The sequence below is a fragment of the Oenanthe melanoleuca genome, chromosome Z, assembly GCF_029582105.1.
Source record: "Oenanthe melanoleuca isolate GR-GAL-2019-014 chromosome Z, OMel1.0, whole genome shotgun sequence".
NCBI lineage: Eukaryota > Metazoa > Chordata > Aves > Passeriformes > Muscicapidae > Oenanthe > Oenanthe melanoleuca.
In genome coordinates, this window is record NC_079362.1 from 75658909 (window position 1) to 75683395 (window position 24487).

Here is a 24487-nt window from a genome sequence, read left to right on the forward strand (position 1 = left end):
CTCCTGGGGTCCTGCTCACAACAACCCACCTTCCCTTTGCACTGATCCCCACCTCTGGCACCCAGGACTGCTCCCTCCCAGACTTCTCAGGCAATGCCAAACCCCAACAGGACCCTTGTCCAACACCCCTGCAAGTGAGCTGACAAAGTCTGCTGTCTTATGAGGGGTCAGCTCTTTCTTAGGGATCAACCCCTATCCATGTGGATTTTTCAGTGTCTGCAACAGCATAAGATCATTCCCCACTGTCACCCATGTGCTTCATCTCCCTGCTGCTCACTGAGCTTTCCCACAGCTTTATTCCAAAACCCCTCTTATCTCTGGGATATCTGCTTCATTATCAGCTTGGGCTAAGCCAAGCTAATGAATCCAAAAATGGCTGGGGGGGGATGGGGGCAATTTATACAATTTACACAGTGTGTAGCTAGCACAGCTGTGTAAACCCTGTTTCCATAGGAAACGGGTGTTGTAATTATAAATCCTTACAAATTATAAATAGCATGGCTTATCACAGCAGAGGTGTGAACAGAATAGCTGATCTGGCATCTGGGCACCACGCTCCTAGCTGAACAAACAACATCAGTAATGCGGCATATTCAGGTACTTTATACCATCTGTCATGAAAAAAAACAAAAGGGTAAGAAATGCCTTAGATCCATCAATTCCTCCACATTAACCACAGCAGAGGGAGTATGTGAGACATGGGCTTTTCTGTAATTGGTGGTTAAAGCAGGAGCTGGAAGTGTGTGCATCAAACTGGGTTTAACTCTTCCTGCTATGTGGAGAAGCATCACCCCTCACTGATTGTGAAAGCACAAAATTTACTAAAATTACTGAATTTTACTAATTAGTAATTTAATAAAATCACTCTTCTGTGGTTTTTCATCATTTGCTGCTTTCCTCTGTCTTAACCTTCCTCCTCCTCCTCTTTGTATCCCCTTCTCCCATCCTTTTTTATTATGGGTCTGCCACACTGCTGACTCCAAGGACTGATCATTTCAAGCTCTGCTCTGGTTAAAAACAAAGCCAGGAAGACCAGGAAAGGAAGCAATAACCAATAACCCTGCTCCAAGAGCCCCTACCTCCTTTCAAAGTTTACATTTAAATTTATTCCCTACTCCTTTCTATGTGGACTTCATGGAGCAGTGTTAAATCTTCTGCCCCCAGCTCATACACCCTTTTTGCATCAGCACTTGCCACAGAAGATCAGAAGCTAAAATAAAATGCTATGGATGTGGAAAGAGATTTCCACTGGCAAAGTAAAAAATGCTCTTTCTTCAGCACAGTCCAGTCATGCTGATTTATTTGACAAATATCTGACAAATAAATTTGACCAAAAAATTCTACAGTCAGAATGCACTGAAGTTGAACTCACACTTGCCCCAACATATGCAGTGTTAGAGTTCTGTCAGGGCTACTTGAGCACTAATGGTGATGGATACAGCTCCACTCTTTAGCAAAGGGCTTACAGAGCAGTGCTGGGGGAAGTGTGAGCCTGCCTCAGTCAGAGGTCAGCACTGCCATGCCAGGATTTTGCCTCCTTTTCTGGTACTCTGCAGGAAAAGAAAATTAAATCCTCCATGCAACTCATTTTATGATAAGCTGCCAAGTCTAAGGGATGAAACAAACATCCCAGCTATGCAATGAGTGAAAAACTGAATTATGCATCATGCCCCTGCTCAGAACCCTGGAATATGTGAGTTAGGAGGGACCTTCAAAGGCCATCTAGTCCAGCTTCCACTAGAACAGGTTGCTCAGAAACATGGAGTTATAGCAAGGGCTCTTGGTGCTTCCATTCCCACTGCCACTTCCCCAGCTTGAAAAAACAAGGAAAACACATTTTTCATTGGCGTGTCTGAGGGACATTATCTCCCTGTTTTGCATTCCTGGATAAAGATTAACCAAACATCTGGCTGGGTGTGTTTTGGGACAGCATCTCCTGAGAAATGTATTTATCCATTACGAAGGACAGGTAACTTCTGCCTGTAAGTTTATCAGTGTTTCAGACATTTTTTTTCAGCCTTACAAATGTAAAAACCAGATGAGCCTCTCTAATGGAGCACTGGTGCCTCAGTCACTTCCCTCCATCAAAATCTGCACCAAGAACAGGCTCCCCACCAGATGCTAATTCCAAAGGTAAATCCCTGCCATCACAGGTATCATGACAGTAATAATTACACTAATAATTACATCAAGACACCAAGCTGGAAGACAGCAGACACCTATGAAGTATCAGACCATGTGCTGGTTGCAGAAACCAAACCTGCACAGCCATCCAGTAATACCCACACCTTGTATTGTCCAGCTTGAGGTGCTGTGAGTGCCAAAAATGTCATAAAAGTCTTACAACAGCTGAAATAGTTTGAGATGGAAGGGACCATAAAGCTCATCTTGTCTAAAATGAAAGAGATTTAGATCTGTGTTGGGTTGATGTGACCAGCAATGTGAATTCTGTCCCCATCTGCTGCAGCCAGCTGGGGCAGTGCCCCTGATCTCCTGGCACACATTATCTGCTCATGGGCCATCTTTAAACCAGCTGGGCAATCATCTTTATCTTCCCACAGCCCATCCTCCCTCCAGGAGATATCTCCTGTTCATGGCCACTGAGTCCCAGGGCATGACTGATAAAATTCCATCATCCCACTGGGAGATGCTCCAGCCAGGGGAGCAGCCAAGCCTTTCCTACCCAGATAAAAACTGACATTTTGGACACCAAGGTACCTTCTTTCCACTGGATTCCAGAGGAAAGCCAGACCTTTCCACATCATCCCTGGAGCTTTAGAGGAAACTGCACCTTCTCCAGGAGCACTGCTCCAGCTGAACCACATCTGCCCCTGCAGGAGGATGCAGCCACCATTGAATGGGACTGTGCCAACACCCTGACTGACTGACGGGTGTCAGCTTGGATTCTGACTCTGGCAGGGTTGGGATTGTTCTGTGTAATACTGTATTTCTATTTTAATTTTCCTAGTAAAGAACTGTTATTCCTAATTCCCATATCTTTGCCTGAGAGCCCCTTAACTTCAAAATTATAATAATTTGGAGGGTTTACATTCTCCATTTCCAAGAGAAGCTTTTGCCTTTATTGGCAGACACCTGTCCTTCAAACCAGGACAAGATCAGAAAGGAGGGAAATACTGCTGGCTGTGAGGATGGAGAGGCCCTGGCACAGGGTGCCCAGAGCAGCTGTGGCTGCCCTTGCATCCCTGGCAGTGCCCAAGGCCAGGTGGGAGCAGCCTGGTCCAGTGGAAGGTGTCCCTGTCCATGGCTGACTAACTGGTACCTCACAAGCCATTCAAGAGCATGCACAGAAAGACTGTCCTGTGTGTGTGCCTTTAGGCACCTCAGACTATTTCCCTGAGATAAAGTCTTTTTAAGCTGGCAAAAATGAAAAGTAAACATATTCACAAAAAAAAAAAAAAAACAAAACAAACCTCTTACAGGAGTCAGAGATAGCACAAATATTTGATATATAATTTAGCAGGAGAAAGAGACAAGAGGAATAGCTTTGTCACAGCCATGGAAGCAGGTGTCAAGGGGGAAGGAGGGAAAAGAAGCCCCCAAAATCAGCAGTAAGTCGCTCTTGAGCTGCAGACAGAGCCTTCAGGCTCCTATGTTCAGATGTGGGTAGAATATCAGGGAGGTGTATTTATCTCTCTTTTTCAGTGGTCCTTCTCAGGTAAACACTCCTACAGAGAATGTGAAATCCCTGCAAGTTCATTTTCCACCCATTTTAGACTAGAATTTAAAGAACCCCACATTTTTAGCAACACATGCCATCAATTCTTATGAAATGGTATTAACATTAAATGGTATTTTAAAGTTAGATATGTAGAACTATGAATGCTAGTATGTTAGCATGCAGAAAGTAAGAGAAATCCAAAATTAGTAGTTCCACTCTGAACTTCCAGAGTTAAAACCTTGAAGAAAATACAGCTTGTGAACTCACACCAAAGTCAGAACTCCAGAAGTCATTTAAAGAGGTGGTGGCTCTCATCTGCTAGGTTTTCCCCTTCCAAACTGCAACTCCACTTTGCTTTGCAAGGTCAAGAAACTTAAACCTTCCACAAGTATGTTTAACCATCTGGAAGAATCCTGGGCAGTGACCTTGCCATGCTTCTTCTCCAAGGGGCAATGCAGAGGTACTAAGGAAATTCAGGGGGGCTTCCCTCCATCACAAACAGCACATTTTGCCAGTGCTACACCAATATCATGCTAGGGAAATAAAACTGGTTTGGTTAAACATCACAAAAATCTACTGCTAGAAATAAAAGTTTAGCGACATCCCTTCCATCTCTAATTCCTGCTTTTTTTTTTTGCATCCCTTTGAGGAGATGGTGTAGAAGCAAAAATTTATATTACTACTGACAGATGGTTTAGCATCATGTTATTCTGGTAAACATATGTTCCTCTGGATTTCTCAGTTGCATTGCAATATTTGTTATGAGGATAGGGAGAAAAGGAACATTGGAAAGGCAGTCTGCACTGAAAAAACCAACAGCATAAAAAATTTCCCTTAATTACCCTATCCTAGGAACTGGTTTTCTGAGGATAGGCAGGACATAAGAATTGGTCTAAAACAGTCAAGGCCAGAAGTTTTGAGTACAGTTAGAGCAGAAGGACAGAATCCATAGAAGCTGCAGTAGGAGCCCAGGAGGTTTCAGTTACTCTGATTGTCACAGGGAGAAAGTGATGGGGACAGAAACTGTCAGCATTCAGAGCTTGGGGGCAAGATGAGCTCTAGAGTAGGGAAACAACTGAGATAAACAGGATGACTGTGGTCAGCCAGCCCTTTGCTGGGAGATGGAGGCTTTTACTGCAAATCATACCACAGATTTATCTGGGTTTGACCTGAGTGGCACCTTGGGATGGCACAGGAGGGGGGAAGGAAGCAGTGGTGGAGCCTGGAACAAGAAACAGCTGCAAGAATTTACACCTACTGCAAAGCTGACTGCTAGGACCTGCAATTCCCCACCAAAAGGGAGCCCAACAAAGTTCCAGAGGGAATACCTGCAGTGGAAAAAAAAAAAACCCTGGACCATGAGTGAGTTTGTTACCTCCATGAATGACTGAAAGACAGGCAGATCAGCAGAGAACAGATGTTGCCTCAGAGAGAAACATCTGTGAGCCCATCCCAGGCCCAGAAGCTCATGGTGAGCTTTCAAATTACCTGATTCCAGCAGGTTTTAGATTATTATCACGTTCACACCATTTGTCTGGGCTGCAGGAGCCATGCAATAGGTTACAGCAAGTAGAAGCCTCTCACTCACCTTCAGGCTGTTGTATGCAAAATCCTCATGCTCAGAAGCCACTTCAGCACTTTCAACCACCTGCGCAGATTGAAGAGGTAAATTTGTATTTAGGAGCAGGCAGAGGAACTGCACACAGCACAGGCTAGCTGGGCACGTCTCCATCAGCAATTGGCCCTGCTGGCCAGCTCAACCATAATAATGTCATTAATTGCCATCAGACAGCATCCCAGCAACACCAGTGGGGCAGAGGACACTCCAGGAGAAATGGGTTTAATCTCTCATTAATATCTTGACAACTGAGCCTTGCTGCAGCTTTCAAACAATGACAGTCATTAAGGGAAAAGTCTTCCACATATCAGCAGTTGGAAAACAGGTTTTTAATCCTCCTGCAGCAGCAATGAGAGGCCAGGGAAGTCTCCCATTTCATGTGTTTCCTGAAAACTGCTAGGTGTGATCAATAAGGATATCTAGTGAAGCAAGTAAATAATTACTGATGATGACCTTGTTGAGTCTCTTACTGCATTTGCTCAAAGGTACACTGATCTCACACTGGAGAGTAATAACGAAAGTAATCCCCAAACAAAGCAACAGAAGCCCCAGAAATTTCAAATATGTTCCCAAGAGGGATGGCATTTGCTCAGCAATTTTAAAAGAGCATCTCCAGTGCTTTAGGACACCAAGCTCACAGCAACACTGCTGTTTCATAGCACACTCTGGCCTCTGACAAGCCACAGAGCCTTGGCTACAGATGGCAGGGAAAGCATATACAACAGATGTGCTCTTAAAACCCCCCATACCAGAAGTCAGCCTAGAGAGCTGTATTTTCACACTTACAGACTCCTGTCCCCTGAGTTACCACTGGGCTGTCAGTAACCTTAATTTTTTTGATATACATATATATATATATGTATGTATATATATACATATATATATTTTTTTTTTTTAAATATACATTGTTTTTAATTTGCTTTCAAGCTAGCAACTCAAACTTTAGAAATTTTGTTTTCGTTTTGTTTTGTTTTTTTCACAGTGAAGGAAGAATACAGCAAAAGAATATTCCTGCCTTGCATGAGAAATTAAGAACTCATTCTTCTAACAGCTATCCTGGTATTTCTGATTTACTGCAGCACTTTTAACCTGTGTCCCTCTCTGTGATCATTACTGAAGAAAAAAACCTAACCAAAACACAGAGATGGTAATAAAACCAAACTGAGGACACCAGCCTGACTGACATGTGTGTGAAGTGCTTTTCAGCTGTTTTCATGCCACACACTGCTGGATGAGGGGAAGCCAGGACAGCAAAGAAATGCTTGAATAACAGAAATCATCCAAAAGGGAGGGCAGTTGAACAGGCAAGCTGCCACACGTGAGACACAGGGCCAGTGGTGGTGGAATAACATGTGCCAAAATTGATTTCACATTTCACTACTTTCAAGAAGCTTAATATACTGCCCTAAGTTATAACTAGTTTGTTTAAACAAATAAATAAAGCAGTTCTCCTGGCCAATTGTCCTTAGCTAACAAAAAAAAAAGTTTATCTCCATTCTCGATAGATTTGTAGCCTCTTATGCTGAACTTGTCACTCTCAAAGCTAAATTCCTACATCATATGACCTCAGGCAATCAAGAAAAGCCAGTTATGTATATGAAATATTATTATCCATGAAAAGATGCCTCTTGCCTGGGATTTCTTGCTCTCTTGCTCCTTTTTCTCCAGCTGGGCTTGCAGCTTCTTCCTCTCCAGCTCAAGCTCCCTCACTCGCTTCTGCAGCTTTAGGAAGAGAGTCATGTCCATGGCTGCTTTCTCCATCCCAATCTCCTGGAGCAGAACAGGAGGGAGGGAAGAAAAGAGAAGACCTCAGTGTCAGTTTTTATAACCATGCATAGTGCCAGATGACCCTGACTGTACATCAGCCACGGCCAGGAACAGGAGCATCCTAAGAAAGACTTCCAAAGAGCAAATCCATATTTTAAACACCTATTTTTCATGCCAGTAAAATAGATGACTGCTTTTGATGCATCACTGAATGATTAACAGCTTAATGATGAGGGCTAAGAACATCAAAAATGCCCTTTTGGGTCCCTTTCAGTCAAGTGTTTATTTGCTGGGGTTTTTTACTGCCTGTACCTGAAATATTTTATATCAAAGCATTGTCAATACTGATTATTTTGACTTCAGAAAAAGCTTTCAGAGCAGTTCAGAAATACTAAAGCAATATAACACAGCAGCTAGCAGAGGGAAGTGAGGGCTTCTGCAGGCATGGTATTGGGACACAAAATATGGTCCTGCAAGGGTAGGGTTGACCCTAGGAACATTGATCACCTGTAAGTGCTCTTAAATCAGAAAAGTGGGCTTTAAAAAACTGTCTATTGCATCAGATGTCAGTAAAAAACATATTTTCCTTTTCCACAGGATTCTTGATAGCCAAGGAATAATTTGTGCTGCTCTTTCCTGCATTAGGAGACACTTGATTTGATTACAGGGGCTGTGCTGGCCAGCAAAGCATCTGTGAAGATGCATGGGAATGAAAATGCTTGGGGCAAGAGGGCAATGAATTCTGGTGTCCTTGCAGAGAAAGATCATGATCCAGTCATAATCCAGCAGCACCAGGTGTACCTTCTGTGGTGAATTTTCATCGGTCTTTAAGCTGGTATGGCCCAAAGTCTGTATTATTTTTAGAGCCCTAATGCTTCAAACAAGAAGAGTTTGTCAGAGCCCACAACCCTGCAGTCCCTCACACACAATTAATGACATGTGTCTACGGCATGGAACCAATTTTATTCCCCATGCCTTATTGCCCAGTTGTCCTGGGTTGCAATGTAGGATGTGGCCAGAAATGTGAATTCTGTCCCCATCTGTTGACCCAGCTGGGGCAGTGCCCCTGATCTCCTGGCACACATTCTCTGCTCATGGGCCATCTTTAAACCAGCTGGGCAATCATCTTTATCTTCCCTCAGCCCATCCTCCCTCCAGGAGATATCTCCTGTTCATGGCCACTGAGTCCCAGGGCATGACTGATAAAATTCCATCATCCCACTGGGAGATGCTCCAGCCAGGGGAGGAGCCAAGCCTTTCCTACCCAGATAAAAACTGAGATTTGGGACACCAAGGCACCTTCTTTCCACTGGATTCCAGAGGAAAACCAGACCTTTGCACATCATCCCTGGAGCTTCAGAGGAAACTGCACCTTCTCCAGGAGCACTGCTCCAGCTGAACCACATCTGCCCCTGCAGGAGGATGCAGCCACCATTGAATGGGACTGTGCCAACACCCTGACTGACTGACGGGTGTCAGCTTGGATTCTGACTCTGGCAGGGCTGGGAATGTTCTGTGTAATACTGCATTTCTATTTTAATTTTCCTAGTAAAGAACTGTTATTCCTAATTCCCGTATCTTTGCCTGAGAGCCCCTTAACTTCAAAATTATAATAATTTGGAGGGAGGGGGTTTACGTTCTCCATTTCAAAGAGAAGCTTCTGCCTTTATTGGCAGACACCTGTCCTTCATACCAGGACACCAGCTTGCACTGCTACAAACCCCACAGCCTTCACCCCCAGAGCAGGGCTCCCTCCTGATTTTCTGTACCTCCACCTGCTGTATCACATCCTCGGTGTCCCCGATTTCAGAGGTGCAGATGGATGGGTTATTGGAATCTGACTCCAAGCTGCTCTGGTTGGATGGGTTTCTCCTGTGCCCCGGTGTTTGCTGCCAAGAAATGATGCAGACACATAAAGAACACAGTGTTAAAGGGTTCCTCTCAAAGTGTTGCTTCTTAGAGCTAAGGTGTGACTATATACTTAAGTTACCTTATAGAGAATTACATGTTCTAAGTTTTTATGCCCTTAAAATGCATATTAACACTTCAAAGTGCAAAAGTGATACAGAAACTCAGTTTTAAAATTCTGCATTAATTAAAGGCTCTTCATGACACCAGATGCCTGGTAAGTGTGAACATGCAAATCTGAGCTCAAGGTTGTGCTGCTGAGAGCACCCTCCAGGACTCTCTAAACATTCTATCTTCCACCAAATCCAGCAGCACTCTGATTTTCACCAGTTTTTCAAACACGTTAGCAATGCTGAATCTAAAGACTTTGGGATTTGAAATTCTGCAATCATATTGCTGGAGGGTTTTTTGTTTGTTTTTTAACCCAACAACTACACACGAATATCACTGACACAAAAGCAAAACAAGAACAAGCATGATCCAGCTTTTGCTGAGATTCACAGACATCTCTAAGCATTTCACAGAGAAGCATGGAAGACCAAGCTCCTTTTTCCAGGCATACAAATGGCTTGGCTCCAGTGCAGACAGGTATTTTTAGAAATACCAAATACACTAATGGCAGTTCTATTAAATGTTTTGAGGGTGAGTGAGCCACGTTATCCAGGCATCAGGTCCAGAGCACAAGAGGACAAGGATAATTCCAGCTTCATTACCTTAATAATAGTCATTTCATCCCTCAAGCTGTCATATCTCTGCTCCAGATTTGCATACTCTTTTACCAGGTTCTGATAACGTGATCTCTCTTCTTCCAACTCTTTCTTCATCTGGATATTTTCCTCAACTGTGTTTCGTGCAAATTCATCTTTAAAATAAGAAGGGTAGAAAAAATAAAAAAGAAATTATGAACTCTAGCTCAGAAACAAGCTTCTTGTAAACACATAGAACAACAACAGCTAATGAACAAAATATTCTCTGCCAAGAGCCTTTAAAATGTGTGAAAGCATTTGCTAATATTTAGAGATTATTATAACCTGCATTTGCCTCCTCAGCATTTGAAACAGCTTGAGCTCTTCTACTTCCAGAGCAGTCCCTTGCCTTGAGTTAAAGAGAAGTGTCCAGCACCTACAAACCATCATTTAACTGTGGCAGTTCCAGCTCCCACTGGCCAGCCATAAATCTACTTAAGAAAATACCAGCACAGTACAGAAATACATTCATGTTGAAAAAGTGGTACTTGCTGCATATAAAAACTTCCCTGCTTGCTTCCCACCAGCAGCTTTGGCATAGGAGCAAATCAACAACAGCAGCTCTTGCTCACGTCATCATCAACCATTTACCATGGTAAGACTGTAGGGGTTCAAAGAGTTTTGTGTTCAAATAAATTCAGTTATTTGCTAAAATAACTGGAAGCAAACCCAGCCCCTCCTCTTCCTAAGGAACCAAGCAAATGTAGCCCATGTGCTGTTTTAAATGGGTGAACAAAAAACCAGCCCTCTCCACTTCCTTTCTTCCCATCTTAGATGCTCCAAAAACATCCTGTAAGGGATGAATAAATATTTACAGCAAGTTTCTTCTTATTATGTTATCTTCATTCCTTTATTTTGTGTTAGGCTAGGAGCAAAAGGCACTTCACAAGTACTACAGAGCAGTGATAGTTACATCCACAGCATGATGATCTTTGTAAATCCTGCTGCAAAATCAAAGCTGAAAAGGATGACAAAAAACAGAAAAGCTCTGTACACCATGAGAGTCCCTTTTGTGAAATGGGATTTTCCCAGGTTGTTTCCCCTATGTATGACTCGTCAGCTAAGTCTCTGCTTTTAAAATGCACTCACAGTCTCACGTCACACTAGAGAAATCCTTTGTCACAGCTCAATAATGTGAATTGTGCTTCCCCTTGGATCCTTTATTAATAATTCTTGGGACACAGCTATTCCCTATTCCATCAGCTTCACTGCCTCCCACACCATCTGCATGAAATGCTTTAACATAACTGAAGTAAAAAGCCTTGCTAGGTACTTTATTCTGTATTTCACCAATTAAACTTGCCTCTGGCTTATCACCCACCAGTAGGACAGCACGAACAGAACTACCTGCACATCGAAACAGAGACAAAAGCCACCAGGAAAGGGTCACAGGAAGACTAGCACTTTTCAGGGCAGGGAAGATGAGCTCCAGGGGAGAAGATTAAGCTCTTGTCTAAGGGAGGCATGATGATGCTAGAGGCAGTTTTTCCTACCTTCAGACTGACAGAGAATACTGCTGTTCAGCTCCTCTTTTTCCCGCTTCAGGAGAGCGTTTTCTTCTTCCAGGTCAGAGATACGCTGCGGAACAAGGCAGAGGGTCACTGCTGGCTGCAGGGCAGAGCTCCTGCAGGATTAATTTCACCTGCCTGGAGACAGGGGGCTTTGTTTGGCCTCTCTTTGCTCTTTTAAAGAACTGTGCCCCCATTCTTTGCCACTTATCCTTTGTACAGAAGCACAGCAGAAATGCGCTGCTACAACAGAGAATAACTTTCCCTTTCCTAAGTGAACTCCTCCCTTAAATCAACATTTTCAGCAGAATCTTACAAAACACTGAGCAGCTGGACTTAGTGGCCACGATCTGCAGGAGTGAAGCTCTTGCAAGTGATCAGGTTATCAAATCGGAGATTTATTTTTACATCTCAATGGGCTTCATCATTGTCTTCAAGTCACAGCTCCTGGGGAAAGTCACCAGCTGCTGGGGAAATAAATCTGCTGACTGTTCCCAGAGATGTAGCACTTCAGGAGCTGATGGACACAGTGAATGTGTGCTGAATGAATAGGTCAGGCTTTTTTAAGTTTATTGTACCCAATCCACAGCACGATGAGTCACTTCAGTGCTTCCCACAGCTACAGAAGCTCTGGTACACTGAAGAATGACATGTACCAGGGCCCTTGGCAATACAACAGCAGCACATTTAAAAATTATTAACAACAACAATTGCCTCATAAAAAATAATGAGAACAGGAACTAAATCTTGAAAAATGCTATTTTCACTTGCCACAACTGCAAGGCTGGACTGATGCTGACAGCAACCAATCTTGGAACATTACTCAGCTTCCTGAATTCTGGTGCATTCAACAGCACTATCTCAAAACACACAACCATCATGTTGCCCAGTGAAAAATGCTGCCACAGCTAAGCAGGATGATTCTGCTGCTGTCAGGGGGGAGGACACACATCATCCCAGCACGTGTCGCTCCCTGTGCCTGCTCCCTCACTTCCTGTAGCCACTGCTCAGGAAAAGGCTGCACACAGCAGAAGGATCTCAAGGTGCCAACGATAAACAACATTGTAAACACCATAATAAGAGTTTTCAAAGCCCAAGAGTAATAATTTTGCTGTCACCACTAGATTAAATTTATGGGCAGCCCAGCTGGTGTGCATTCCTAGCACAGATTTCAGTCTTCCACATAAGCATGTTCAAATTAAGGCATTTTATCAAACACTGGCTATGCCAGATACATACTAATGGTGACAACAAAAGCACAGTGAATATTTTCTTGTAAGTCACGACTGAATCAGTTCTGTTCCATGCACAAACTGAAAAACCTCCCCACTCATTACTCCCTGTTAATTTACTCCAGCTGTCTGCATTACATCTGTCTGCACCTCTCCTAGAAGGCTGGAGTCTGGATGTACAACTAGAAAGTGAAAAACCTCACAATTTAAGCATAAAGAGCTACTGGTGTTTTAAATGCTGTGAAATGAGCCAAGATTTTAATATTCTGTACATAAACCAACCGCACTTCTTCACCATAAATCACATTTGCCATTAGATCAGCACTAGTGTCTTCAAGGTAGGATGGATTATTTAAAAAATGGAGACGAGATATAGGAGTGATGGAATGGAAAGAAAATCTGTGCTGCAATGGGACAGCAAGGAGCTCTACTTGTTTGTCCCATCAGGAAAAGATTAAAGGCAGTGGGATTACTTTACTAATGATTTTTATTGGGTGCTGATGAAGAATTCTCTGCCCAAAGCTATGATGCTTAAAAACAAAACTGGACAAAAATCTTGAGTATTCTCAGCTATGCTGAGAGGACATTTGAAAGAGCAAGACTTAACAGAATCCACAGCAATTATATCCAGATTTTAAAATTTCTAATCCAGATTTGATACAGGTATTTTTAAGATGTTCTCTTGAGCCACTGGATTTGTTTCCTGCATTCCTGTTTCTACATGAAACAGGAACAATCTCAGAGCTCATAACCTGTGTGTAACCAAGGTCAGTAGGAACATGAACATTCCACTACACATGGGGAGAGGCAAAGGGAGCAGGTCACACAATTGCCAAGCAGTACCAACTCCATCCCTGATACCTACATGGACAATTTTGTACCTCCTTGCTTATCTTTCCACAGGAAACAGATCTTTGGAGGTGCTTCAAAACAACAGCACCTGTTTTGAAAGATTTCTGTGGAAGATGCTGAGCAGGGAGCACTTGTGATGGCTGCAGCTCTTATCTAAGTGCTACCCTGGAATAACCTGCTCATGAAATCTGCCTCTCATCCTCCTCCAGTCTTGTAAGGAAAGGATGATGGCATTTGGCACTTTCCTAATGTAATCCCTGGCCAAGCTGTGAATTACCCTATCTAACCAAGCCAAAAGATTAGGTGCTACCAAAAGCCCTAGAAAGAGCTGTTGGTACTTACCCATATGTTTCAAACTTTATCACAAAATTGAATAAGAAGAGCTATTCTAAAATTAAGGACTTGGAGAGAATAGCTATGATGAAGAAATTAAAGGACTTTTTTTCAGTAACTAAATCTTAACTGACATGGATTTGCAGGAGCTGCAGAAAACTTACAGGCTTATCTCAGTTTCACTCAGAAGTGAGATGTATTTGGGAATCTGTCCCATTACAATCATGCCCATGGTGTCATCTTGATATTGAAGGTGAAAACTGCTTCTCACCTGAATTTAGTCTCATGACTCTTCCCAGCTTCTAGCATATATTGGAACAACTCAAAAATCTCTTTCCAGAATTTTTCTTGGGAAGTGTTCTGGCTACATTAATATTTTCAGGAAGGAAACAGGTCCTCTCCATCTTCCCACTTACAAAGAACTGAAGGGTGCAATGGAAAGCTAATGCCAGAAATGGGAACTTGCACTGCTCATTATAAATGTTTTATAATTAAACTGCCTAGTTTTATGGCAAAATGCACAGTATTTGCTCTGCTGTAGGCACTTTTACAACAAGGGAAAGCTTCTGCTTTGTTTTCATGCTTTTCAAAAGCATTTCTTCACTGATTAAGCCAACCTTCCATCCAAGTGCTCAAAGGGAATTTGCAATCAAGAACAAAGAGACAGTTTATCCCCAACTGCATCACCTTTAAAATCAAGCATCCTTCCATGCCCTAAAAGCCTGTGCTACACCCAGCTAACAAACAGAGCCATGAGACAAAAAGAATCTTATAATTTTAAAAGGAAATCACATGTCCAGTGTGGGTGCACCTCAGGCATAAGGAGTGGAGTCAGTGATCACCTGGCAGCTCTCTTGGTCCAGCCAAGGACAGCAAATATACAGACTGCTCACCTTTTTGAGAAGCACACCCAAAAGTGCATCTTAGTACTGCCAGAGGTGCAGGGTAAATCACTCTGACCACAGTTCTCCACCACAGCTTCTCAGCCAAACCTGAGGGCTAAACCTCGAGGGGAGGTTGGCCACAGAAATGGTGATGTGTGAAGTGCACTACAAGAGCCTGTAAGGACATTCTTCCACTAATAATAACACAGCTAATGCCAGGCTATTGTGTTTTTTTTTTTTTTTTTTTTTGGTTTTTTTTTTTGTTTTTTTGTTTTGTTTTTTTTTTTTAATTTCCAAAATTAATTAAAAAATCTTCAGGTTGTCACACACCAAGTGCTGTTCTAGAATAACAGCAGAAAAACAGCTTTTTCTTTGCAATTTGTTGAGTAGAAAAGCCCTAAATTCTTTTCAATAGCAGGATCAAAGATTCAGTTCAATTTCTAGTGCAGAAGAGATATCATGGATTTAACTTGAGCAGCCACAAGCATTTGCAGAAGGAAACTGAACTCTCATCTCAGTGCCTCAGATTAAGAGAACGAGTGTTACTTAGAATTAATCTGATCAGCAAAGAAATTCAGGGCAAGAGGTCCATTTTTGCTATTTGCAAAACAAACTCCACACTCCAAAGTCTCTTTCTCCCGCTAGAATGCCTTCTTGTACAATGGTAGCAGTGCTGGATGACTTCCACCTCAACAGATAAAACATAACAGCTGCACTTGATTGTCCTTGTGGTTCCTTTCCAAACTAGGATATTCCATGAGTTTGCATGAAGGAGGGAGAAAAAAAATAAATCTATTTTGTGTATATCCTAGCTCCAAACCCTATAAAAGCCATAACAATCAACAGCTGATGCTGGAGCAGTACTTCTCCTCAGAGAGGGAAGTTGGTCCACATACAGGTCATGTTCTGTGAGTAACTTCAACACCAGCCACATCAGAAACTGAGCCTTGTGCCCCATCCTGGGCTGGGATGTGGAATATTTACATCTTCCTAATATTTGCAGCATCTGTGACAGCCCTCTTCTGTAATTTGCAGTACACACCATGAGGAATCACTGTATACACGTGGAGCTCTGGCATGTACATGAATCTTAGGACAAGAAAAGCAGTTTCAAGTTGTGCCAGGGCAGGTTTAGATTGGATATTAGGGAAACTTTTTTTTTCACTGAAAGGCTTGTAAAGCATTGGAACAGACTGCTCAGGGCAGTGGGGGAGTCACCAGCCCTGGAAGTGTTCAAAAACTGCATGGATGTGGCAACTGAGGTCACAGTTTAGTGCTGGCCACGGTGGTTCTGGGCTGGTGGTTGGACTTGGTGATTTTACAAGCCTCTTTCAACCTTTGCAGCTCTGCAATTCCACGATATTCATGGTTATTAGGCACCCAGATTTCCAGATGGGCTTGGGTTTGGGGAGTTTCCTTGTGGTTGGCAGCACAAAAGGCACCAGGATGGGGTGTCCTGACACAAGGCAGTGACAGCTCCAGCAGGAATATCCACCTATCCTTTCTGCCCCCTGAGCTGGCTAAAGGCAAATCCTAGGGGCACTCAGCAACAGAAGTGATAATAAAGAACAGAAACTCCCCCTCAGATTGTGCAGAGTGAGCTCTCAGCAGCGTGGCCACCTGCAGGAGACACCTGAGGCAGGCAGGCAGACGTACCTTCCTCAACAGGTCCCTCTCCTTGCCGTGGCTGTCCTCCATCACCTCCCTCTCCCCGTGAGCCCTCTCCAGCTCCATGCTCAGCTGCTCCATCTCCTCCTGCAGGCTCAGGAGCTGTTTGCCATCACCCTGCTGGTTCTGCTGGTACTGCTGCAGCTCCTTCTTCAGCTTCTCCACCTCGGAGGAGTGGGCTGATGTCAGCATGGACAGCTGCTCATTCAGAAGCTTGTTCTCCTTGTTCTGCAGCCAACATCCCAAAAACAAGAAAACAAGAGCACAAGTGACATCAGTGCATGCAGTGACGCACTACAAAAGTAACCACTCAAATCCTCAAGCATGGTGTGTGAGCCCACAATAAGAAACATTTCCACGCATATGCTAATGAAGCTCATAAAGCTAAAAGCTTTTTCTAAACTGTGACAAAAGCTCAATAATATTTTGGCAAGGATTACAGAGGTATTGTCAAATTGGTGTTACGCTGATATCACTCAGAGCAAAGACAGAAAATTCTCGGTAGCACTGGCAACCAAATCAAATTCTACACTTCTACTACAGCTTCCAAATGGTACTGCTTCATGTGATTGGTTTGCAGTTTTGGGGGGTGGGGGGGGGTATAGTATTCTTTTTGCAGTTTACCCTTCTATTCCTGAATTCCATGCCTGCAGAAACCTGGAGTGACAATGCAGAACTGCAGCCCCAAGCACAAGGAGCTCCCAAAACTCCAGTTTTAAGTCATATGCCAGCTCAGTCATCCTTTCATTTGCTCAGGTTTTCACTTTTAAAGCACTTAGCAATGATTTGCTCCCCAGTTTTGAGAACTGAAAATTCAGCAGACTTAGCTGATTTTTGGGCTTCAAATCAAAGTCAATGGGCAGTACACTGTGACTAATGAAACATCACCATTATTAGACATCCCCAAGCCGAAGACCAAGAGCTTCATTAAGAGCCTCCTACATAAGCTGTGCTCACTTTGGGTAGACAATCTTGATACCACAAGAACCATTTCGAAACTTAAAAAGCATTCTAGTTGTCAAAGTTTGCTCTGATCATCCTTCTGGCTCCTCTGAAGGTGACCTCCCAAAGCACCCCCTCTCATTGTATCTCAGTGCTCTGAAGCAACATAAAGATGCATCTCAAATGGAAAAACAAGTAAATGAGGCGTATTAACAATTTTTCCTTTGCTCCCTAGTAATGAATTATTAATGAACATCAAAATTCAGCATTTGTATCATATTAGGAAATTATAATTTCTGCATGACCAAAGGCATTTCATGGAATCCTAGAATGATTTGAGCTGGAAGGGACATTAAAGCCTGTCCCATTCCACCCCCTGCCATGGGCAGGGACACCTTCCACTGTCCCAGGCTGCTCCAATTCCCATCTAGCCTGGCCTTGGGCACTGCCAGGGATGCAGGGGCAGCCACAGCTGCTCTGGGCACCCTGTGCCAGGGCCTGCCCACCCTCCCACCAGCAATTCCTTCCCAATATCCCATCCAGCCCTGCCCTCTGGCACTGGGAGCCATTGCCTGTGTCCTGTCCCTGCATGCCTTGTCCCCAGTCCCTGTGCAGCTCTCCTGGAGCCCCTTCAGGCCCTGGCAGGGGCTCTGAGCTCTCCCTGGAGCTTCTCTGGTGCAGCTGAGCACCCCCAGCTCTGCCAGCCTGGCTCCAGAGCAGTGGCCTTAAAGACATTTCCAAAGAAATGCATTTTCAGAACCTTGTGCACATGGTTTTACACAGCACCCGACTGCGATTTTCATGCAAATACAAGATAAATGCACAGGAATGGTTCTGGGGTTTTTTATCAACAACTACCAACATGAGAGAGCATTTACTGGGTTGCTCCCCACTGCAATTAGAGATTGCTCAACAGACCCTGTTAAACTTGAACTTGCTTCATTTTCAATCATTATCCAGCCCTGCAGATCTGAAGCAGCCCTGGTTTCAACCCAAGCTCAGTGAAAAAACTGAGTTTATTTTGCTACCAAAGGGAGATGTAACAAATTCATCAGCTTATTACCCAAACTAGTTTTGTTCACACTAAATGCTAACAGAGATTGTACTGCTGGCAGAGACAGTGTTGAGAGTTCACACTGTGTCTCAATATTGGCTGCATGAACATGCAACACTACATTAAGCATATGCCTTATAAGTGTCTTGGGCAATTCCAACAAACAGATTTAAAGAAAATTAATAGAAGGGGTAAAAAATAGAAAAAATCGAGAAGGAATTGGTCCAATGTAAATAGAAAAGCAAGTGCTCCAGTGAAGATGTTTTGCAGCAAAATAGATCAAAATCTTCATTCTCTGTGCAAAAAAAAATCCTCACCCAATTAAAAAACTTAATTAAATGATTCCAGCTACAGATGCCAGAGCATCTGAGCTGAGACTGACATACAATAATAGGTTCTAATGTTTTCAAAGAAAGACCTCTTCCTTCAGGGCACACGGAGGATTGCATCTCTACTCATGCATGAGCTAAAGTAGCAGAAATAGAAACATTTTCTTCCACAGCTACTAAAAAAAAAAAAAAATACCAATACAACTGCAGCTCTCCAGGTTACCTGCTGTATACACCTTTTTCTTGGAAAGTTAATTGGTATTTTCAAAGGTTGTGTTTCTAGATTAGCAAGAACTGAAAGCAAGATCCTTCAGGGACACTAAGATACAGCAAACGCACTATACCAGAAAAAAGATTCAGTGCCCTGGAAAGAGAATGTACTGGAACTGTGCTCCTTAGCACTTCCAAGGCATACCCAGGGAAACCTGGAAGTCCTGGAAGGATGGTTAAATTCAACCCACTGGACAGAGCAGCACATGTAATCCTGAGCAGGAATTGTCTCCTGCAAAAGCTACGCAGAGAACATTAAAGAAACTCCTATTAAATGGTCTGAGGAGAGACTGAGGGAGAGCAAGATGAGCTCAAGACAATTATTTCTGCCTGGTTAAAAGCTCTCCATGGCTCCTTCCCTAAAGCAGATCCTTCTGCTGCTTTCACAGCCCATGAGAGGAAAGCCAATGTTAACCAAATATTGGTGGTTTTTTTCCTTTACTGTTCCACTGCCACACTTCTCCTGGCATGGAAATAGGGAAAAATACAAACTAAAAAATACTACTGATGTTCCAGTATCAAGTCCAGCAGCTCAGCAGATACAACACTGACATTCACACTCATGGAGTTCAGCCCAAAATACATGGACCTGGAATGACTCATCCTATTCAATTCCACCAAAATACCTTCTGGATGAAAGTTCATATCAAACCTTACTCTGAGAGTTTTCCATCCTTAAGTTAGCAAAATCTAAGTATGGAAACAGGCATTTTAAAATTAAGCACTAGGGTCTGAAAGTTGGACCTTTTTGCAGTGTAGTTAATTCACAGCAGCCAATTAACACTGCAGTGAGGGTGACCACAGCAGTGCAAATCCCTGTGTGTCCTGACTCTGCTCATCTGAGCCAACACAGAGCCACCTGTCACCACCTCCAACACAGGACTGCTCGTGTCATACTGGGGTGGGGAGATTTCAGGTGGAAAGGAACCATGTGGGAGGGACAAGGGTCCCTGACACCATCTCAGAATGATAAACTGGAATTACCACAAACTGGTGCTACAAATAAGGGCTAATCCTGACTGAAGAGAATGTTCTCATACCTGTAAAAATTCAGTTTCAGGTTACAAGTGTATATGAATTTTCCCAATACAACTAGGACCCAATCAGCATTTCTTATGATCACCCCTCAATTCCTTGCACATCAACACAGAAGGTATTTAACACAGTAATTTGCACATATTAGTAGGTGGAAAAAAACCTATTCTTCTACACGTGTAAAACCAAACCATTATTCTGCAGCTTAATTAATGGCAAATGGTTATTGATGAAAACACCCCTGTGATCGAACACTGTTAAGGTCATCAAGTCATCCCACGCAGGGACCTGTCATATCAAACCATCCCACTCTCCCCTTACTCGTGGAGAGTTGCTGTATCTAGTAACACAAATGTGTTCAAAGTAAAGTATTTACCCAAACTGCTGTTTATCTTCCAGGGAATGTGACTCCCAGCACACACGGTTCATAGCACCAGTGGTGGCAGACATTCTGCACACCCAGATCTCAGAGAGCAAAAAAAAGCACAGTGGGGCAATTCAGCCCCAAACCCATGACATTGGGTCCCACGCAGACCTGGCTTGGGTTTTCAAGAAACACCTTCCAAAACTGCCCTTGTATCTTCTCCTCTGAGCCCTGCTGGGCAGTCCCCACAATTGCCCTGAGGAAGGTGTGCCACCAACACCACCCTTCCCACACAACAACTGCTAGAGATTTCAACCTCCACCTGACATCTCATATTTTACCTGCAGAAAAGTGTGAACTCTGAGTTTTTAATTGTGGGAATCAGTAGTACTGTTGAATTTTTGTTAGGTAATAGTTGTGATAATTGATAAAAGATTCGTGTTAATCATAGAAGTTTTGGAGCTTGTATAAACCAGAATGCTTAGATGAGGAATGGACCTAGATAAAGGGAAATATATTATTAAATCATTCTGTTTTAAATCCCCTAGTTATGAATACTATGTTTTCTAAATAGTTGTGTCTAATACCAGTTTGCAAAACAAGACTTTCCCACAGCCTGATAGATTTGCAAAGTCAGATTTCCTGCCTTTGTGTAATCAATTACAGCCTATCTACTAAGACCAGACTTCCCACCTTCTGCTGTTCTTTATCTACCAAGATCAGATGGTTATCTATGAGACTTGACAGATCACCTAGAGACTTCATGTAGCCCAGAGACTTCACAGATATTTTCTGACCACCACTGCTTACCTGGCAAAATTATGACAGCAAAAAAATAACAATTATTGATAACTACAAGAAAACCATACTATGAAAAGGAGATGCAAACCGAAGTTTGACGGAGCTGGAGTGGGCAGTGACCCCTCATGTTTTCCGCAGCGCTGCACTGCTCTGTCTATATAAAATAAAGCAATCTAAATTTTGCTGAATTGTTTCTCATTTATAACATAGCTTAGGGGAGATATGGGTTACAATTTCACGCCATTATTTTGCTTTCTTGCTTTGTTTACTTTTAGTAGTACGGACTCGCCACGAGGCACAAAGCGGCAGCCGGGCCTGACCCGGCCCGGCTCGGCACGTACCTGCTCGTCCACCTTCCTCTGCAGCTGCACCACCTTGTTCTCCATGCCGATGTTGAGCTTCTTGAGGTGCTGTGCCGAGCGCGCCTCGATGCGCAGGGCCTGGAGCTGGCGCCGGGCCCGCAGGCGGCGCCAGTGGCACTGCAGCACCACGGCGGCGGCCCGGGCCCGGCGCAGCCGCGCGCGCGCCAGCCAGCCCCGCACGTGCCTCTGCAGGACGGCGGCCTTGTGCTCCATCAGCATCTGCAAAACACGGCCCGTTAGCAGGGAGAAGGCAGCTGCGGGATCACCGAGTGGTTTGGGTTGGAAGGGCCTTAAAGCTCATCCGCCATGGGTAGGGATGGGTTCTACTAGGCCAGGCCGCACCAAGGCCTGTCCAGACTGGCTTTGGACACTTCTGAAGCATTTCTGGGGCTCGGGAACAGACATAGCTTCTCTGGAAAACCTGTGCCAGGGCCTCCTCACCCTCATAATCAAGAATTCCTTCCCAATATCTTCGCTAAATCTACTTGCTTTCACCTTAAGGCTATTCCTGTGTGGATACTAGTGAAGATTCAGGGAAAGATGCAGCTTGCATTTTCCAAACTGCTCAAAGAAAACAGAAGCGAAGGAATTAATAACAAAAATTGGCACCTGGTGTTGATCATAGAACAGTGTGTGAGCTACATGATGTTTTGGTAAAAGCATGTTTTCAGCAGGTGTTGCCTTTCCTGGGCCAATAAACTCTTTCTATCCTGTGTTCCACAATCTAGTCTATAAAAGCTAAGTTGCTTTTTTAATAAATCACTTCTTTTCTGCCTCTGAAGGAAGTCATGTACTGCTATATCATTCGCCGTTCCTAGTCTATAGCGACATTCCTGGAAGGTCACCTGTACACCAACTCTGGTTTGGCTGCAACGAACATTAAACACTTCCCAAACTGCCTTGGAAAGGGCTTCTCCTCCAAGGAACATCCTGGTAGATGCAGGGGCTGATGGCTGGAAATGGAAGCTGTTCTTTTATATCCTCTTTCATGGACAGTACTTCCAACCCTGCTCATGGAGGCTTCTGCAGGCTCTGCTTCCAGCTGACGCAGGCAGGACACACCAGACCTCTCCTAGGAGCCAGCCTGGTCTCAAACTAAAGACTTGCTTGGTCAGTGACATGAGGGGATGTCAGTGACATGAGTCCTCCTGGCTGTGAGGACTTGGTGGGAGCAGGTGACATCTGGGCTCAAGTGTGACTTCGTACACCACCCCAGAATAGTGCTGACATTCACCAGTGCTAAACAGTCATAAACAGTCATTAACAGACACACCAACACCTAGCACTGCACTTACTGTCCCCTCAGCATCAGGCATCCCCCACACCAGAATAGATCTGTAGATTTTTTTTCTGTGTTCCACCTCTGCATTATGATAATTTTTACTGCAGATAAATGATGTCCTGATGGGATTTCATATCATGTGGATAACCTTCAAATAAAACCATGAGTCCTTTCACTACAGTCTGCAGCCAGTTCTCTAGTACAATTCAATTCCTAGTAATTTTTATCTGCTTTCATGAAATTTCTGGCATGTAGGCATTGAATTTCTTCCCCAAAATTTGCAGTTATCTTGTCGGTCAGTGGCAGATCAATTTTGTCCTCTAAAACTGAAGGCTGACATTTTAGAGATACAAACAGCATGTTGTTAATATGTTCCTCATGCTTCAATCTGCTAAGGAAATAAATAAAAGAATTTTAAGATTACAAGATGTTTTATTGTTATTAGTTTGGGTTAAGATGTCTCAGAAAAGGTTATCCTATCAGCTTCTCTTACAAACATTTTGTTTCACCCTAAGGCTTCCTTTGCAGTTGCAAATTTTAATTCAAAATAAAGGGATTATATGAATTTAGGATGCAGCAAGAATCACTGTGAAATGAGCTTTTCTTGTATCCAGCCTTGGCATTCAGAAATGGGGAAATTGAGGGAACCCCAAAGAGGTAGAAGAAAGCCCACTGCATTGCCTAATGGACTTATTTCAGCTTTATAGCAAAATTTGGGTGGGCACTGGGCATGCCTACATCCCATAGATCATCACCCATAGCCCTGCATCTGTTATGGAACATGCACTGGAACCAACACCTGTATCTATAACCATACCCAGGTGCTCCAGAGACTAAGGATGTTCAGATTAGAGAGGCCTGGCCCTCAGCCAACTTCACACCTGGTAAAGATTTGGGTGGCCCTGAATCTCTGCTGGACCAGATGGAGATTTTAACTGCTGGACCAGCTGCCTCCCCTGCAGAAGCTTCCAATTTAAAAAATATATGCTGAAAAAGCAGTGGCAGCACAACTTCCTTACCACCAGCTGCTGTGCCTCAAAGGACAACCCTGGTCTAGGAGGTCACCAGGAGTCCAAGTAGCTTCAATTATTTCCAGGAATATGCTCAGGATGCCTCTCACTTCTTGGAGTAGCCTCACAGCCCAGTTTAGGCACCAATTTAGGTAAACAACAACACAGTGCTGGGTCTGAGGAGTGGACAGATTCTCCAAAGCTGTTCTCAGTTTCCTGACAGAAAGTAGCTGGAGAAGGACTTTGGACAAGGCATGGAGGGACAGAACACAGGCAATGGCTCCCAGTGCCAGAGGGCAGGGCTGGATGGGATATTGGGAAGGAATTGCTGGTGGGAGGGTGGGCAGGCCCTGGCACAGGGTGCCCAGAGCAGCTGTGGCTGCCCCTGGATCCCTGGCAGTGTCCAGGGCCAGGTTGGACAGGGCTTGGAGCAACCTGGGACACTGGAAGGTGTCCCTGTCCATGGCTGGGATAGAATGAGGTGATTTTTAAGGTCTCCTACACCCAAACCACCCCAGGATTTAATGTTTTCTCACTGTATCACTGCTGTCATGAAACTCTTAAATCTTGTGTGTCCCACTCCTGGCTTAGCACAGAAAGATAAAGGTAAAACCTAATTAAAGAGATATTTCTCCCAACAATTGTCTTACTGCTTTCCATGACAGACCCTCCTTGTCTTCCTACCCAAGTGGGAACAGCTCCTGCATGCAGCTCTGACATACACACAATGTCACACACTGGGATGGGGAGGTTTTAGCAGAGCATAGGTTAGATCAGATGACATTTCCACATCTCCACAACACCTCCCAGCACCACAATGACTCCATTTAGCTGCTCTGCTGA

At 43.8% G+C, this 24487-nt stretch overlaps 1 protein-coding gene across 1 annotated transcript in view; it reads right to left on the reverse strand.

The window, feature by feature from the left end:
• MYO5B (myosin VB) overlaps positions 1 to 24487 on the reverse strand; it is a 156309-nt gene that overhangs the window by 22737 nt on the left and 109085 nt on the right. The window contains exons 21-27 of the mRNA XM_056514136.1: positions 21332 to 21571; positions 16184 to 16423; positions 11212 to 11296; positions 9686 to 9834; positions 8834 to 8953; positions 6930 to 7067; positions 5268 to 5327 (exon numbers count right to left, since the gene is read on the reverse strand). Of these exons, the coding sequence (XP_056370111.1) occupies positions 5268 to 5327; positions 6930 to 7067; positions 8834 to 8953; positions 9686 to 9834; positions 11212 to 11296; positions 16184 to 16423; positions 21332 to 21571 (1032 nt within the window). The remainder of the gene's footprint in view (positions 1 to 5267; positions 5328 to 6929; positions 7068 to 8833; positions 8954 to 9685; positions 9835 to 11211; positions 11297 to 16183; positions 16424 to 21331; positions 21572 to 24487) is intronic.